The following is an 18,222-nucleotide window of genomic DNA, read 5'->3' on the forward strand; positions in this document are numbered from 1 at the left end:
CTTGATTCCAACTATATCCACTTTTCCAGATCACTTTACACTACATTACAGACACAGGTGGTCAAATCCATGGAGCAAAACACTTGTGACATTATCTGCTATGTTTCAACGTGAGGTGAGTTTTTTTCCCCTTCTGCCCTTTAATACCGCCTCATAATGACACCAATTGATGTGTTCTTACAGAATTCATTAGACCTAATTTTGTTTTGGCTTATGATCTTTATGTGGATCTAAACCTTCCTGTACCTTCATAAAATATGTATTCACTTACCATATATAAAACTATTAAATATTTTTCCCATCAATGTTGGTTTTCTTAATCTTGGGCTTTTTTTTTTTTTTTTTTAGCTTTCTGTCAGCCACACCTGAGTGTAGTGGTGTGATCACAGCTCACTATAGCCTTCAATTCCTGGGCTCAAGTAATCCTCTCTTTTCAACTCCTGAGAAGCCAGGACTAAAGTCATGCATCACCACACTCAGCTAATTTTTAAGTTTTTTTTAATAGAGATGGGGTCTCGCTATGTTGCCCAGGCTGATCTTGAACTCCTGGCCTCAAGCAATCCTCCCACCTCAGCCACCCAATGTGCTATTATTACAGACATGTGCCACTGTGCCTGACCCTCTGTTTAGCCTTTTTTTTTTTTTTTTTTTGAGACGGAGTCTCGTTCTGTTGCCCAGGCTGGAGTGCAGTGGTGCAATCTCAGCTCACCACAACCTCCGCCTCCTGGGTTCAAGGGATTCTCCTGCCTCAGCCTCCAGAGTAGCGGGGACTACAGGCGCGTGCCACCATGCCTGGCTAATTTTTGTATTTTTAGTAGAGATGGGGTTTTACTATGTTGGTCAGGGTGGTCTCGAACTCCTGACCTCGTGATCTGCCCGCCTCAGCCTCCCAAAGTGCAGGGATTACAGGTGTGAGCCACTGTGCCAGGCCTAGTTTAGCTTTTTAATACCATCTTCAGTTTATTTTACATTACTAATTTCCCAGGACAACCACACTAACTTAATAACAAAACTTAACAGGAAACTATTGTTCACTCAGATATTTGGTTAGACAGCAATCTAGGCAAGCAGGTAGTAAACCCTGCAGGTGAGTCAGGAATCTGTTACAAAGGGCAGAGCTAGCTGTAGATGGAAACCAGCAGCCTTATCTTCCTAAAACACATTTGGATAAGACACCTCAGAAATAATGCCTGGAAAGTTCAATCCGCTTGGTAATTCCATTCCATCTTAACTCCATTAGACAGTATCAGTGCTTTTGCTAGAAGACTGGATTTTCTCTGGTCAATTTTTGTGGTTTATATTTAACAACATGATGGTATTCTTTTAACTATGTGGGTTTTGTTTTCATTTTACATTTACTTTCATTTTTTCTTGTTTTCTTCTCCTATTTGTTACTTCTCCTAAGTTGTCTTCCTTCTTGTGTGTTGTGTGTGTTTCACCATGCTTCCTCTTTTTTTCTTCTGCTTTCCCAGAAGATCTTGCCAGTAGAAATTAATAAGGACTGTGTACTTTCAGTCATTACATTTATGTATTCAGCCAGTACATTTATCTGGTACAAAAAGGAAGTTCTATTGCATCACATACTCTCAGCTTCTTTTTGTGAATTTAGATTTTATAAAAAATACATTCCAAAGAGGTAATACTAAGCACTGATGATTTTTTTTTTTCTTTCCCCCTAGGAGACTTCTCAGTTGGGGTTATACTACTTTCTGTCTCAGCCCATTTTCTGCTGCTATAACAGAATACAACAGACTGGGTAATTTATAAAGAAAATAAATTTGTTTCTCACGATTGTGGAGCCTGGGAAGTCCAAGAGCATGGTGCCTGCATATGGGGAGGGTCACCTCATGGTGAAAGGCCCAAGACAGCATGAGAGACAGAGAGGCAAGATGGGAGCCAAACTTATCCAGTTATTAGGAACCCACTCCTGCAACAGTACTAACAGTACTCCTCATGACCTAATCATGAGACCTCTTGAAGGTCTCAACTCTCAACACCGTTACAATGGCAATTACATTTCAACATGAGTTTTGAGGGGTACATTCAAATCACAGCACTCCTCGGCATAAGCAGCTTGGAAGGAGACTCTCACTCTGTCGCCCAGGCTGGAGTGCAATGGCACGATCTCGACTCACTGCACCCCCCACCTCCTGGGTTCAAGCCATTCTCCTATCTCAGCCTCCCAAGTAGCTGGGATTACAGGCATGCGCCACCATACCTGGCTAATTTTTTATATTTTTAGTAGAGATGGGTTTTTTACCATGTTGGCCAGGTTGTTCTCAAACTCCTGACCTCGAGTGATCCACCCACCTCAGCCTCCCAAAGGGCTGGGATTACAGGTGTGAGCCATTGCGCCCGGCCTGGAAGGAAACTCTTTCACATTCTCTACATTATCAATCACAGGACAGTGTTGTGTGTTTTTTTTTTTTTTTTTTTGAGACGGAGTTTCACTCTATTGCCCAGGCTGGAGTGCAGTGGTGCGATCTCAGCTCACTGCAGCCTCTGCCTCCTGGGTTTCTTGGGTTCAAGCAATTCTCCTACCTCAGCCTCCCAAGTAGCTGGGACTACAGGAGCATGCCACCACTCCCGGCTAATTTTTGTATTATTTTAGTAGAGTAGGTCAAACTCCTGACCTCAAGTGACCCACCTACCTCAGCCTCTCAAAGTACTGGGATTACAGGCGTGAGCCACCACACCCGGTCAATCACAGTGTATTCAAAGTGTTAGTTGCTTGCCTCAGATTCACCTGGGTGCTGGTACAAATGCATATTCATAAGGTGGAGCTCAGAAATCTGGTTTTTAACAAGCTCTCTAGGTTATTCTTCTGGGCACCAATGTTTGAGAATCATGGGGGAAGCAATATGTTTAGCAAATAATAGGTCCATAATAACTATTTGATGATGATATACTATGCTCTTAGTAACTTCCAAATATGTCTCTCATGTGCTGAACTTTCTTCTGCGCCTTAACCCTGTGTTTTCAACCACTGCCTATTCTTTGAGTTTTTTTCATCCCACACTCATTCAAAACATTCAAAACTAAACCATCTACTGGACACCTCCAATCCTGTCACTACGTTATTGTTATCCCAGAAGTCATGTTTGGAGTCATTTCTGTTTGTGTTTCATCACTTTTACTTAATCAACATATTGACCATTGTGTCAAGCACTGATAGAGACGGTGATGAATATGACAGACATGGGTCATACTCTCAAGGGTGGTAAAGACAGTTTTACAGAGAGTAATTAAACTTTATACCATCAGTTCCTTAGTGTTTTTCGCAGAATATTCCCTCTCTGTCACCATCCTAATTTAGAATCTTATCATTTATGCTTGAACTGCTTTAATTTTTCCTAGTCTTTGTTCCTAATTTCCCACCTCTTCTGAAAGATTAATCTCCTAAAAAATTAATCTTTAAAACATTATAAATGTTTTTACCCTACTTAATGCCTAATTTCTGTGAAAGCTGTCATAATCAAAATGGAATTATATGGGCTCGGTGGTACACACCTACAGTTCCAGCTACTTGGGAGGCTCAGGCAGCAGGATTGCTTGAGCCCACGAATTTGGGGGCTGTACTGTGCTATAGTCTTGCCTGTGAACAGTCACTGCATCCCAGTCCCATTTCTTAAACAAAAGGGGGTGGGGGCGGAGTCACTAATACATTTTTTAAAACACTGAAAAATAGATTCAGAGGTCATGAAGAGAAGGGGTCTCATGCTTGCACACCTGATGACAAAAACTATCACAAAAAACTGCAAAAGCCACAATCTTTTTTTTTTTTTTTTTTGAGACGGAGTCTTGCTCTGTTGCCCAGGCTGGAGCACAGTGGCATGACCTTGGCTCACTCCAACCTCCGCTTTCCAGGTTCAAGCGATTCTCCTGCCTCAGACTCTCGAGTAGTTGGGATTACAGGTGCATGCCACCACACCCGGTTGATTTTTGTATTTTTAGTAGGGACAGGGTTTCGCCATGTTGGCCAGGCTGCTCTCGAACTCCTGACCTCAGGTGATCCACTCGCCTTGGCCTCCCAAAGTGTTGGAATTATGGGCATCAGCCACCGCACCTGGCCAAAAGCCACAATCTTACACAAAAAATACTTAACGCAAAAACATCTGCCCAGCAACTTCCTGTCCAGTCTCCGACTGGTGTCACCTTGTTATTGATCTTTGTAGTCAAGGATAACGGTTTAAAAACAATTATGTAATTCTCTTTTTTTTAATTTTAAAAACCTTTGTCTTCCTTTACCTCCTTGAATATGCACAGTTTACTAAGTCATGAGAATTTTCACAATACTTTATTCCCAAATAAATATATAAGAATCATAGAATGATAGAAGAAAAGGATAAAATCACACAGTTGTTTCTAACTCCCACCCCTTAGAATGTGGCAAACGAAAATCTTTTTTTTTTTTTTTGAGAGAGTCTCTGTCTCACAGGCTGGAGTGCAGTGGTGCGATCTCCGCTCCCTACAGCCTCAACCTCCCCAGCTCAAGCAATCCTCCCACGTCAGCCTCCCGAGTAGCTGGGACTACAGGCCTGCTGCCACCATGCCCAGCTAATTTTTTGTACTTTTTGTAGAGACGGGGTTTCGCTATGTTGCCCAGGCTGGTCTCTAACCTCAGGTTCAGCCTCATCCTCACCTCCAGGGTCAGGTGATCCGACCCCCTAGGTCCCCCAAGGTGCTGCGATGACAGGCATGAGACACCGCGCCCGCCTATAATCAATTTTCAATATTCTAAAAAAGCCTGCCAGAAATTGTATATTTTCTGGTGGTATTAAATGCTAGGTTTCCTTGTTTTGTGCTAGAATTATATCAGATCCACAATAAATCTAGGTTCTGACTGAGTTGGGTCTGATTGAGCAAAATCTGTTTTCCCATTATTGTTACGTTCAATTTGGCAAACAGCTTTTCAAAATATAGGAGTGAAGTCGTGGTCGAACTAATAAAATTGGTAACACTTGCTACAATGTTTGCAATTCGCAGAAAACTTCACTGACTTCATCTTAACTTATTCCTCACAAAGCTGTGGAATCACCATCAGTAGAACAGGAGTCGTTGGCTCAATGCAGTGCTGTCCGCAACTGCTCGGAGCTTCTAGGTTCTTTCCGTGGGTCTCCAGCTTATGAGCACCTACATTCCGCGATTCGGAAGCACCTGCGTACCCCCCAGGAGAGGGAGAGACAGCTCTTTCTTCCCGTTCCGAAATGTGGTGCGTTCGCACGCATGCGTGACACGGCTACTCCGCGCTTGCGCCGATATTCTCCGCTTGGGGCGGATACCCTGGGTAACCCGTGAGCGCCCGCGCCCGGCGCGCGCGTGCGCAGTCGCTTTTTGAGAGTTTCCGCCCCCTACATTCCCGTCTTTCAAACCACCCCACCACCTATACCATTCATTCCACTCTCCTCAACTCTTTCACTGCATTAAGACGGCCTGCCCCCTGGCACGTTTTCTGGAACGAAAGCGGCTTGGGACAGACAGACTCCCTGCGCCAGGGAACCCCCGACCCCGAGGGCGCGCCGTGAGCGTCTGAGCGCAGCCCCGCTGCGTCCCCAGTTGTATCCCCCGCCACGCCCGCCTCTTCCGCCGCTCGCGCGCGCGCGCGCACGGCCGGCCAAGGCGCGCCGGGGTTGGCTGCTACAGGGACCGCGGCGGCGGCGGCGGCGGCGGCGGCCTGAACAGCGGTAGTGCCTTCTACTCCGCTTTTTTAGTTTCCTCCGCCCCCTCCCGTGGGACGCTGTTGTGTGGTTGCCTTAAAAAAAAAAACGCAACTTTATTGTTCCTCAGCCCCACCTCCCGGCTCGGCGGGCGTCCTCAGGATGCACTGAGGCTGAGGGGAGGGGAGGCGGCGGAGGGTCGAGGTCGGGGTCCCTCTCCTCCGAGCGCCTGGCCGGAGGAGAGGGAGTCACGATGTCTGGTAGCCGCCAGGCCGGGTCGGGCTCCGCTGGGACAAGCCCTGGCTCCTCGGCGGCCTCCTCGGTGACTTCCGCCTCCTCGTCTTTATCCTCTTCCCCGTCGCCGCCTTCTGTGGCCGTTTCGGCGGCAGCGCTGGTGTCCGGCGGGGTGGCCCAGGCCACCGGCTCGGGCGGCCTCGGGGGCCCGGTGCGGCCTGTGTTGGTGGCGCCCGCCGTGTCGGGCAGCGGCGGCGGGGCGGTGTCCACGGGCCTGTCCCGGCACAGCTGCGCGGCCAGGCCCAGCGCCGGCGTAGGAGGCAGCAGCTCCAGCCTAGGCAGCGGCAGCAGGAAGCGACCTCTGCTCGCCCCCCTCTGCAACGGGCTCATCAACTCCTACGAGGACAAAAGCAACGACTTCGTATGGTGGGTTTGAAGAGCACTCCCTCCTTGTCCCTAAATTATGAGTTTCTGTCGCTTAGGCTTGGGGGCGGGGGGGTCTGGTGTGGGGGTGGCTTGTTGCAGAGCTTGGGATACTGGTGCTGTGGTGGTGTCTGCAGAGGGAATCGAGCGTTTGCAGGCATTCAAGCTCCTGGTTGGTGGGGTGAAGGAATGTTGGAGTAGCGAGGCAGGGTGGGGATAATAAAGAGGTAGGTAAGTGTTGCTGAGGAGGAAGTGAAGGGAGTTTAAAGAATGACAAGGGAAGAGGTGGAAGGTCAAATAAATGGTTTTGGATAACAAAGTTAGCAAAGAGGTTGAGTCTTAAAATTTTTGGCTCTGATGAATTGAGCACTCAGTCAATCAGGAGTACTTATTGAGATGAATGAAATTTGCAAATGGAGAGGACTAAGCTTCCTGGGACGCAGAGGGATGGAGTTGGTCAAAATTTATTTGAAGTATGGTAGATGATGCTGTAAACATAAGCATGGATGTCTTATAAAGACATGCTTTTTATAATAATGTAAGTACCCATCGTATGTATGTGTAAATATCTCTCTTCTTCCATTTCAAAGGATGGGCCACTTAGGAATCTGCTGTTGAGACGACTGTAGTCAAAGTCTGTTAACAGATTTTTCATTTCTCCACCAAGTGTCTTGAAAACAGAGAACCACGTTTGTTAAATAACATCCCTGTGTCAGATGTAACTGTAATATACTGGATAACAGTATACTGGAACTTCTGACTTGAGAAATGCTAGGTATAGACATTTTGTCATCATAGTTGGCATCTTGAATGATACAGAGTAACGTTTAGTCATGACATTTGGGATAGAGAGGTTAGTCATATGAAGTGAAAGGTGGGGTTGATTGTCTTGCTTGAGAGTGTTTTGGAATTTTTATTGGGTTTTAGATATTGGTAGGATTATGAGAAGTAATTGCTGTTAGCTGCTTAAGAAGTGGTAGTGTTTCGTACTTTCCTTTTTGAGGAAATTGTTGATCAAATAGGCATGTAGGAAGTTGGCTGCTTGCACAGTCATGAGGGAAGTTGATTCAGATCAGGGTTGAAGATGATCTGAGTTGGTGTTATTAAATACGATAGAGCTAGAAGTTGGAACTGTTAGGAAAGTTGTTGATTAGACTTACAGTTTCTAGTTCCTGCAGAAAAATGATGTCTTTATTCACCTTTCTGCTTTTTTGTACGTTATTCTGGATCAGAATTAATCTATTTTTCATTGAACATTTGGGCTGTAATATGATTGTTATTTATAAATAAGCAGTTTATGGTTGGGGCTGAGAAGTGTTTGCACTTCTACACAGTCGATAGTGCGAGTAGCTAATAAGCTAATAAAACAAAGTGGGGTGTGCATAATTTAGTTGTCTTTTTAGCCACTATTTGCATTTTAATTTTTAGTATACTTAACGAACACAAACATGTTAGCCTCCGTGTAAGTACACTAAAATAAAGTAACAGATGTGAGGAATAAGGAATCGATCATCCTCATTCAAGAGATACTTGTATGACATTCACTGTCGGCCAGGCACCATATGAACTTCAATGCACTGTAGGCTATGCTGTAGGGAATTGGGAACTCTGACTTTTTTTTAAAAGAGTAAAAATTTGTATTTGAGACAGAGTCTTGCTCTGTCACTCAGGCTGGAGTGCAGTGGCACCATCTTGGCTCACTGCCACCCCCGCCTCCTGGGTTCAAGCAATTCTCCAGCCTCAGCCTCCCGAGTAGTAGCTGGGATTACAGGCACCTGCCACCACACCTGGCTAATTTTTTGTATTTTTAGTGGAGACGGATTTCACCATGTTGGCCAAGCAGGTCTTGAACTCCTGACCTCAGGTGATCCGCTCGCCTCGGCCTCCCAAGGTGCTGGGAGGGATTACAGGTGTGAGCCACCGTGGCCCTGAGTATTTCACTTTCTAAGAATCTCATTAGTTAATTATTTCTTTTTCTGGTGAGGTTTAATATTCAGAAGAATTAATTAATGAGAATCTGATTTAAAACTCAAGCCAGGTTTGTTTTTGGCCAGACTCTTTGGGTAGGATGAAATGGATTAGGCAAGGCCCAAGGAATCCTTTTTTTCTTCCCCCGCCCCCCTGTTTGGCTGTGGGTCTTGTCTTGTGTGCCCCAAGGTCAAACTGTGAACCAATTCAAATTATTCTATGCTTTTATATTTAAACGAAGCCCAAGTTCAAATAATGATAATTTCTTATTCATTTATGAGACATTTTAAAGGTATGCTTATGCTTCACATTTTATTTTATCCTTAGAACAATTCTGTGATGTTATATATAACTTATTTTTAATACAATACTAATTATTTTCTCATTGAGGCACAGAGAAGTAATTTTGTTTCTCGTTGGACAGGTAAGGACAAAATGAGAACTCAGATTTCCCAGTTCTCAACTTTGTGTTTTCTTTGTGTGCAATTAGAGAGTTTCAGATCTGTAAGTTCGAGTACATATATTTAGCTCAGTCGTTCTTAAACGGCACAGATTGGAGGAGAAGCAGCTGTTTCATAATCATATGAGATAAATGTTTTATCCCTCACCACTCCCTTTTCTTACCTGCCCACATCCCAAGAGGACGTACCTGAATTGGAGGCTGGGGTGGGTGGTGTAATTTGCATATGCTCCCCTGGTGATTGGGACCTGTCCTTCTCCCCTCGGGAACTGTTGATTTAAATAGTCACATACTTAATTTCAGTAATAAACATTGGCCTCTCCTGACTTATATTTGAAAGTAAGTTTATATTTAATTGCAGAATTGATAAACATTTTAGGGGTTTAGGTTGCATTTTTATATTTTATTTTACACAAAAGATTAAAGGTATTATCAAGTTGAATAATTTTAACAGTGTTTTATTGATGGAGAATCTAATACAGGATAGTAGTATTTAGCTTGACATTGGATACATCTTCAACATTCAGAGGAAGTCTTTGTTATTTTGATTTTTTGCAAAATTTTCTTACGGTTCATTTAACTAGACTATGAGTCTGGTCTGTATTTGAAAGATGACTTCTGTTTTTTATACTGACTCCTTTTTTAAACAATTCTATAACTACTGCCTTTGTATTAGCTTTTCCAACTATCTCAAATGAAGTTTTCTACCTCTGCAAGTCCCAGCCGTTCTTGCAGCGGAAGTATACGTTTGCATGTAGATAGTAAGCTCTTTATGAGAAGGTTGACTTTTAATTATCTGCTTGATAGAAAATAGTTAGGATCTACATTAAAGAGATCTACCATTCAGTAAATATGTGACTGCCTATTTTGTGTTAAACTAAGATTCTCTCTTCTTAAGAAGCTCATGATTTAATTCGAAGAATGGCTTTTAACTGTGTAATTATAATATCATAACCTGGTATCATTGCCTATCTTAGTGTCATGACAGATGTTAGTACCATTCCTTTTTCTTAGTGCCATGGCAGATGTTAAATACTCTAATGGACTATGCATAGTACAATATATAGCCATTACCTATTAATTACATTTAGTGCTAAAGATGAAGCCTGTTGACCATTCTTGTTAATATAACTGGTTTCCAATTTTTTTTTTTTCTTTTTTTGAGACAGGGCTCTCCCTATGTTGCCCAGGCTGGTCTCAAGCAATCTTCATGTCTTAGCCTCTCAAGCAGCTGGGATTAGAGACAGGTGCCACCACCTGTAATCCCAGGATGTTTTTAATAGTCTGAAAAACACCTGGCTCTGTTTTTCAGACTATTAAAAAGTGAGGGTGGGCACCTTAGTTCACGCCTGTAATCCCAGCCCTTTGGGAGGCCAGGACAGGAGGATTACTTGAACCCAGGAGTTTGAGACCATCCTGGGCAACATGACGAAACCCCATCTCTACAAAAAACACAAAAATTAGCCTGTGAGGTAAGCTGAGGTGGGAGGATCACTTGAGCCTGTGAGGTCGAGGCTGCAGGGAGCTATGATCACGCCACTGCACTCCAGCCTGGATGACAAAGTGAGACCCTGTCTCCAAAAACAAACAAAAAAAAAAGTGAAATAGAACGTATCATAGAATGTGTCGTAATAAAGATAGTAACAGTTTGTGCAGCAATGTATGTGGAATGTATTTCTCACCGGGTACGCTGGTAAAAATTTTTTTAAAGTCACTGAATTATGGGACTGAATTCCCTCAGATAGGAAAGTGGAAAGTTTAAGTGGCTTTTCTTTTTAGACCATTGTGAGCTTATAAATACAGGACTAAATGTAATTTAAAGAGCTGTTAAAGCATGTTCAGTTACTGGAATAAATCAGCATTTATTATATTATTATAGTAACATCTGTCAAGAACTTATTTGAATCTGCAAAAGTCAAACTTGATGCTTCTTTTGCTTTATAATACATGTGCCATTTGGATGTCAATGATGAAACATACTCTGCAGGAGATGATGTCATATTTTATCAGACCTATTGGTACTGTCATACCTGTGGACTATCAGATGGTGGGGCATCAGCATCAATGGCAGCAGGAGACTTCCATGGGTGAATTAAGTGGTAGAGAAAATAAAGATGATTATGAAACAGGATAGGAAGACTATTAACTTTGAATTGTAGTCTATAAATTGAGAAGAAGGTACTTGTGCAATAGTAGTTCATTACTAAAGAATGTGTTGATAAGCAGTTATCTTTCCTTTTACAAATCTTTATACCTTTTCTGATAATGAGCCAACATTGCATAGGTGGATATGTTCCATCTAAGAACTGTTACTGATTAAAGTAACTGTAGCCTTAAACCTTGTTGCTTACTTTTCCTTCTTGTATGTGTATGTTTTTTCTTAATGGTGATTTTTTCGTGTTTTATATAATTATTTTAACCTGCTACCCTTTTCCTCAGAAAACTTCTACAGCTTGGGAGGAAAGGCTTTTTTGACGGTGGAATTAGCCCATCGTCTTTTTCCTGTTAAAATTTGTATTACAGGGTGAGTATCCTCTATCTGAAGTGCTTGAGACCAGAAGTGTTTTGGATTTTAGGGGTTTTTTTGGTTTTTGTTTTCGAATTTTAGAATATTTAAATTATATTTACCAGGTTAGCATCCTTAATCTGAAAAATCTGAAATCCAAAATGTTCCAGTGAGCATTTCCTTTGATAGTCATGTTGGCACTGAAAAAATTTTTGATTTTGCATGATTTTGGATTTCAGATTTTCAGATTAGGAATATTCAACCTGTATACCAAATAAAATGTTTTTTAAGTTGGGCATGATGTGCATGCTTGTAGTCTCAGCTCCAGGAGTTTGAGTCTGTCCTGGGCAATGTAGTGAAACTCTGTCTCTGTTAAATTGTTTTTAAAGTTCTTGATCTGTTTTTATATGTGATGTTGTATGTAGGACAAAATTCTGTAAGCATTCAGGTTTTTGTGCAGACTTGTCTTTGCCCTCCACCTTACTTGTTCTTTGTCCTCTTTCTTTATGTGTGTATGAGCCAAATTCTATTCAGATAGGTTGGTACTTTCTCAAACAGTATATTCACTGAGAGTAACATGTTTTTCTTTGTATCTTAAAATATGTTAGTTGTCCTTTCATTTTTCACGATTAAGTTTTATGAACTGATTTTGCCTCTGTGTCTATATATAAAGTGAAACATAGAATGCAGTAGGTGGTCTGATTTCTGTTTATTGTATTTCTGGTGTAACTGTTGGGAATCCATCCTTCTTTCCTAATCTGTGTGGTTTGGGGTGGTACATTTTTTCCCCAAATTCAGAATTGGAACACATGATCCATGCTCAAGTGTCTAGTGCATTGGAATCCTCTGTCTTTAGTATTAATTCACGGGTGGGCATTTGGCTCTAAATAGAGATAATGAGACAGTAGGCTTTGTAAAAATTACTGATGACTGTTTTGGGGGTTCTTTTAGATATTTGAAACTCAAAAGTTCATAAATGCCAAGTCCACTCAAGTGAAGATGGAATGTGTTGTACTGACAATTAGTTTGGGACAAATACTCATAATAATAAGTGCTCAAATATAAATTGCTATTTGCCAGGCACTATTTTAAAGGTTTTACGTTACTTGTTTAATCTTCACAACAACTGTTTTCTATAGATACTCTTATAGTTCCCATTTTGTAGATGAGGAAATGAGGCCCAGAGAGGTTATATAACTTGTCTCAGTTACACAATTAATAATGGTGGTGCCAGTATTTATATTCAGACAATTTGGCTCAGAGGTCAGGTTCTTAACCACTGTTACAAATGGTTACCCAAGTTAACCACCCATTTCCTTGCCTTTATTTAGAGACTGATTTTGTTTAAAATTAGCTTTACTAAGTTATAATTTGCATAAAATAAGTCACTGGTCATAAGTATGTAGTTGAATGCGTTTTGACACATGAATACACCTGTGCAGTCACCACCCTAATGAAGATATGATACATTTCCAGAAAGTTCACTTTTGCCAGCACTTCATACTCTGTGTCTACCTTCACACCTAACACCTGGCAACCAGTGATTTGCTTTGCATTGCTGTCATTTTGCCTTTTCTGGAATTTCATATTAATGGAGTCCTTTAGTAGGTAGTCTTTTGTGTCTGGTTTCTTTCGTTTGGTATAATGTTTTTGAAATACACTGATGATGTTGAATGTACTATTTTTTTTCTTTTAATTGCTTAGTATTATCCCATTATTATATGGATATAACATGAACTGTTTATATATTTTCTAGTTAAAAGATTTTTGACTTGTTTCTAGTTTTTGGCTATTATTTAGAAAATTCTGTAAGCATTCAGGTTTTTGTGCAGACACGTCTTCACATTTCTAGGGTAAAAATATCTAGTAGTGAATTGCTGGGTTCTCTGCCAAGTGTATGTTTAGTTTTAAAAGAAATTGCAAAACTTTTTAAAAACTGCCTCTACCATTTTGCATTTCTTTTTTTTCTTTTTTTTTTTTTTGAGGTGGAATCTCACACTGTCGCCCCAGCTGGAATGCAGTGGCACGATCTCGGCTTGGTGCAACCTCTGCCTCCTGGGTTCAAGCGATTGTCCTGCCTTAACCTCCCAAGTAGCTAGGATTACAGGCGCCCGCCACCACAAGCTAATTTTTTGTGTTTTTAGTAGAGACGGGGTTTCACTATGTTGGCCACGTTGGTCTCGATCCCCGGACCTCATGATCCCCACGCCTTGGCCTCCCAAAGTGCTGGGATTACAGGCGTGAGCCACCACACCCGGCCACCATTTTGCATTTCTACCAGCAACAAATAAAAGTTCTTTTATTTGGTTTGTATTTATTTCTTTTATTGTTTTATTTGTTTTTAATTGTTTCACATCCTTGCCAGTGCTCAGTGTTTTCAGTCTTTTAAATATTAGTCATTTTTGTGGATATGTAGTTTTATCACATTGTTATGTAACATTTTTATGTGCTTATTTTTCATTTGCATATCTTTTGTGAAGTGTCTGTTGTGATCTTTGGCCCATTTTTTCCCTTAAAATTGCATGTCATCTTGCGTTGTAAGTGTTCTTCATATATTCTGCATACATCTTTTGTCAGACCTATGTATTGTGGTATTTTCTCTTAGTCTGTTGGTTATCTTTTCATTTTCTTAATAATTTTTTAAAGTGCAAAAGTTTTTTCTTTTTTCTAATGTATCGATAAAGTTTTCAGTTTTAAGTCCAAATTGATTTTTATTATTTTTAATTTTTGTGTTCTAGCTAAGAAGTTATCTAACATGAAATTAGAAAACATTCTCTTGTATATTTTCTTCTAGAAGATTATCGTTTTCTTATGGTTATGATCCACTTCAAGTTAGTTTTTATATACTGTGTTTGGTAAGGGTTGAAGGCTTCATTAATATTATAACATCATTTGTTGAAAAGATCATCTCTGTTCATTGAATTTTCTTGGCACCTTTCTCAAAAATTAACCATATATATGAGTTTATTTCTGCAATTTTTATTCTGTCCCGTTGGTATATATATGTTTATCCCTACACAAGTGCCACACTGTTTTGATTATGGTATTATTATAGTACATCTTGAAATCAGGTAGTGTAATTTTTATCCTTTATTTCAAAGTTGTTTTGATTATTTATGTTCTTTGCATTTCCACATAAATCTTAGGATTAGCTTGCCAATTTCTACGAAAAAGGATGTAGGATTTTAATTTTGGTTACTTTGAATCTGTGATTTAATTTGGGAAGATGACATCTTAATATTATCGAGTCTTTTGAATCATGAACATAGTATATTTCTCCAATTATTTAGATCTTCTGTAATTTCTCTTAGCAGTGTTTATACTTTTCAGTTTGGGTTTTTCACCATAGTTTTTAAATTTACCCCTAAGTATTTTATGTTTTTGATGGTGTTCTAAATGTTGTTCTTTTAATTTCAATTTCTAATTGTTGCTAGTATGTAAATGCACTTTTTTTATGTTGACTTTGTATTTTATGAAATTTTAAGTTTACTTACTAGTTCTAATAATTTTTTGGTAGAACCTATAGGATTTGTAAGAAAACAGTCATGTTATCTGTATATGAATATACTTTTACATCTTTTAAATTTATATGCCCTATTTAAAGAACATACATTAATGGATTTATTTGATTGGGTAATTGTTTAAAAGGATTTTTTGGACCTTTATTAGTGAGTGATACTGGTCTGTGATTTTCTTTTAATTTTTTTCTGGTTTTCATATCACAGTGTATTGGTTTGCTTGGGCTGCCATAACAAAATACCACAGACTAGGTGGCTTAAACAACAGAAATTTATTTTCTCATAGATCTAGAGGCTAGAAGTACAAAACAATGTGTAGGCAGATTCGGTTTCTTCTGAGGCCTGTTTCCTTTCTTGTTTTTAAAAGAGGTGGTCTTGCTGTCTCTCCCAAGCTGGAGTACAGTGGCACCATCACTGCTCACTGCATCCTCGAACTCCTGGGCCCAACGGATCCTCCTCCCTCATCTTCCTAGTAGCTGGCTCTACAGGCATGTGTCACCACACCTGGATAATTTTTGTAATTTTTTAATAGAGATGAGGGTCTTGCCGTCTTGCCTAGGTTGGGCCACTTTTTGTTGTGTCGTAACTTTGTCACCTCTCAGTCTGTGTGTTGCCTGTATCCTAGAAGAATGCTGGTTGTATTGGATTAGGGTTCACCAATATGACTGTATTTTACCTTGATTATCTCTTTAAGGGCTTTATTTTCAAATGCAAATTCTGAGATACTGGGAGTTAGAATATAGGGATTTTCTTTTGCGAAGGATGGAAATACAATTTAACCCGTAACATAGGTATTATTGCTGGTTTCACTTTTTCTTTCCCTCCCTCCCTCCTGCTGGTTTTACTCTTGCTTTCTCTTTCTTCTTTCTTTCTCTCTTTTTTTTTTTTTTTCTTTTTTTGCGTAGAGACAGGAGTCTCACTGTGTTGCCCTGGCTGGTCTTGAGCTCCTGGGCTCAAGTAATCTTCCCATGCTTTGACCTCTCAAAGTGCTGGGATTATAGGCATGAACCACTGTGCCTGGCCAGTGCTGGCTTCTAAAAGAAGGTAAGGAATGTTCCCCTTCTATTTTCTGAAAGAGTTTGTATGAAATTGGTGTTTTTCCTTAAGTGGTTGGTGGAACTTACTAGTAAAGCCATAGTTTTGGGTCTTCATGTATTTTGTATGATTTCACTCCTTCCCTTTGTGGGAAGGTTTTTAATTACTTAATTCAATTTCTTTAATAGACACTACTCAGGTTCTATATTTCATGAACTTTAGTAGTTTAAGAGTTTCTCCATTACACCCATGTTGCTGAATTTATTGGCATAATAATAATATACCCCTTATTCTTTTAATGTCTTGGATTTGTTAATGGTGTCCCATCTTTCATTCCTGATATTGATAATTTGCGTTCTTGTGTTTCTTTTTTCCTTGAATGGTTTAGCCAGAGGATTATTAATTTTTTTTAGTCTTTTCAAATGATCAACTTTCATATTATTGATTTTCTATATAGTTTGTTCATTTTCTATTCCACTAATTTTCAGTTTACTTTATAAATTTATTCTGCTTACTTGGAGTTTCATGTTTTCTTTTCTGGTTTCTTAGCACGAAAGCTTAGATCATTGATTTTTGGCCCTCTTTTCAATAACAACACTTAATCTTATCAATTTCCCTTTCTAATCCCTACTTTAGCTGTATCTTCAAATTTTCAATCAGTTCATAATACTTCTCATTTCCCTTGTGATGTCTTATTTGAAACATGGATTATTCAGAAGTATGTTGTTTAATTTATTTTACCCGTACATGCACAGGTTTGTTACATGGGTATATTGAGTGATGCTGGTGATCCTGTCGCCCAAGTAGTGGACATAGTACCGAATAGGTAGTTTTTCAGCTACTAACCCCCTCTCTTCCCGATTTTGGAATCCTCAGTGTTTCTTGTTCCCATCTTTGTGTCTGTGTGTACCCAATGTGTAGCTCCCACTTAAAAATGAGAACATGTGGTATTTGGTTTTCTGTTTTTGTGTTAATCTGTTTAGGATAATGGACTCCAGCTGTGTCCATGTTGCTACAAAGGACATGATTTCATTCTTTTTTATGGCTGCAGTTGTTTAATTTCTAAATGAGAATTTTCTGGGTATCATTCTATGTCTGATTTGTGATATAATTCAACTTTGTTCAGATAATATAGTTTGTAAGATTTTAGTCCTTTTGAATTTATAGAGACCCATTTCATGGTCCACCATAAGCTTTATCTTCGCTAATGGTCCATATGCACTTGAAAAAAATGAGTATTCTGCCATGTGTAGGCTGGGGTTCTATACATGTCAAATAGTAAAGTTGGTTGATGTGTTATTTAAGTTCTGTATACTCCTGTTCATTTTCTGTATACTTGCACTGTCAGTTACATATTCTTCAATCATCTCCAGTGCTAACTAGATTTGTCTGTGTCTCCTTTTAGTTTTCTCAGCTTTTGCTTCATGTATTTTGAAGCTTACACAGATTTAGAGTTGGTGAATTGATCTCCTTATCATTTTGAAATGTCACTCTTTATTCCTGGTAATATTCCTTGTTCTGAAATCTACTTTGATGTTAATATAGCCTCTTCAGCTTCCTTCCTCCCTTCGCTCCCTCCCTACCTCCCTTCCTTTTTCCCTCTCTTCTCCCTCTCCCTCTTTCTCTCCTCTCCCTCTTTCTCTCCTCTCCTTTTTCTCTTCTCTTCTTTGAGACAGGGTCTCACTCTGTCACCCAGGCTGGAGTGCAGTGGCGTGATCACAGCTTACTGCAGCCTCAACCTCCTAAGCTCAAGTGGTCCTCCCACCTCAGCCTCCTGAGAAGCTGAGACCACAGGCATGAGCCACCACATCTGGTTGATTTTTTTTTTTTTTTAATTTTATTTTGTAGAGACAGGGTCTCGCCATGGTGCTCAGGCTGATCTCAAACTCCTGGGCTCAAGCGATTCTCCTGCCTTGGCCTCCCAAAGTGCTGGAATTACAGGCATGAGCCACTGACCTGGTCTAGCTTTCTTTTCATAAGTGTTTACATGGTATGTTTTTATTCTTCATGTCTATTATGTACGTGTTTTAATATTTAAAGTGGGTTTCTTGTACCCAGGGTATAGTTCAGTCTTCCTTTTTGTTTAGTATGACAATCTGCCTTTGTTGTTGTTGTTTGAGACAGAGTCTTGCTCTGTCACCAGGCTGGAGTGCAGTGGTGTTATCTCGGCTCACTGCAACTTCCTCCTCCTGGGTTCGAGTGATTCTCCTGCCTCAGCCTCCCAAGTAGTGGGATTATAGGTGCATGCCACCATGCCCAGCTAATTTTTGTATTTTTCATAGAGATGGGGTTTCACCATGTTGGCCAGGATGGTCTTGATCTCCTGACCTTGTGATCCGCCTGCCTCGGCCTCCCAAAGTGCTGGGATTACAGGCGTGAGCCACTGCGCCCAGCCAACAGTCTGCCTTTTAGTTGGATTAG

At 40.4% G+C, this 18,222-nt stretch overlaps 1 protein-coding gene across 4 annotated transcripts in view; it reads left to right on the forward strand.

Moving 5' to 3' along the window:
- The first annotated feature begins 5,361 nt into the window (after positions 1-5,361).
- COP1 (COP1 E3 ubiquitin ligase) overlaps positions 5,362-18,222 on the forward strand; it is a 263,415-nt gene continuing 250,554 nt past the window's right edge. Inside the window, exon 1 of one of the 4 annotated variants that reach the window (XM_054475121.2) lies at positions 5,362-6,317. In XM_054475121.2, coding sequence (XP_054331096.1) covers positions 5,911-6,317 — 407 coding nt within the window. In that variant the 5' untranslated portion in view covers positions 5,362-5,910. The remainder of the gene's footprint in view (positions 6,318-18,222) is intronic. The other 3 variants (XM_054475142.2, XM_054475131.2, XM_054475140.2) reach the window with 3 other exon arrangements.

The sequence above is a fragment of the Pongo pygmaeus genome, chromosome 1 (assembly GCF_028885625.2).
Source record: "Pongo pygmaeus isolate AG05252 chromosome 1, NHGRI_mPonPyg2-v2.0_pri, whole genome shotgun sequence".
Classification (NCBI taxonomy): domain Eukaryota; kingdom Metazoa; phylum Chordata; class Mammalia; order Primates; family Hominidae; genus Pongo; species Pongo pygmaeus.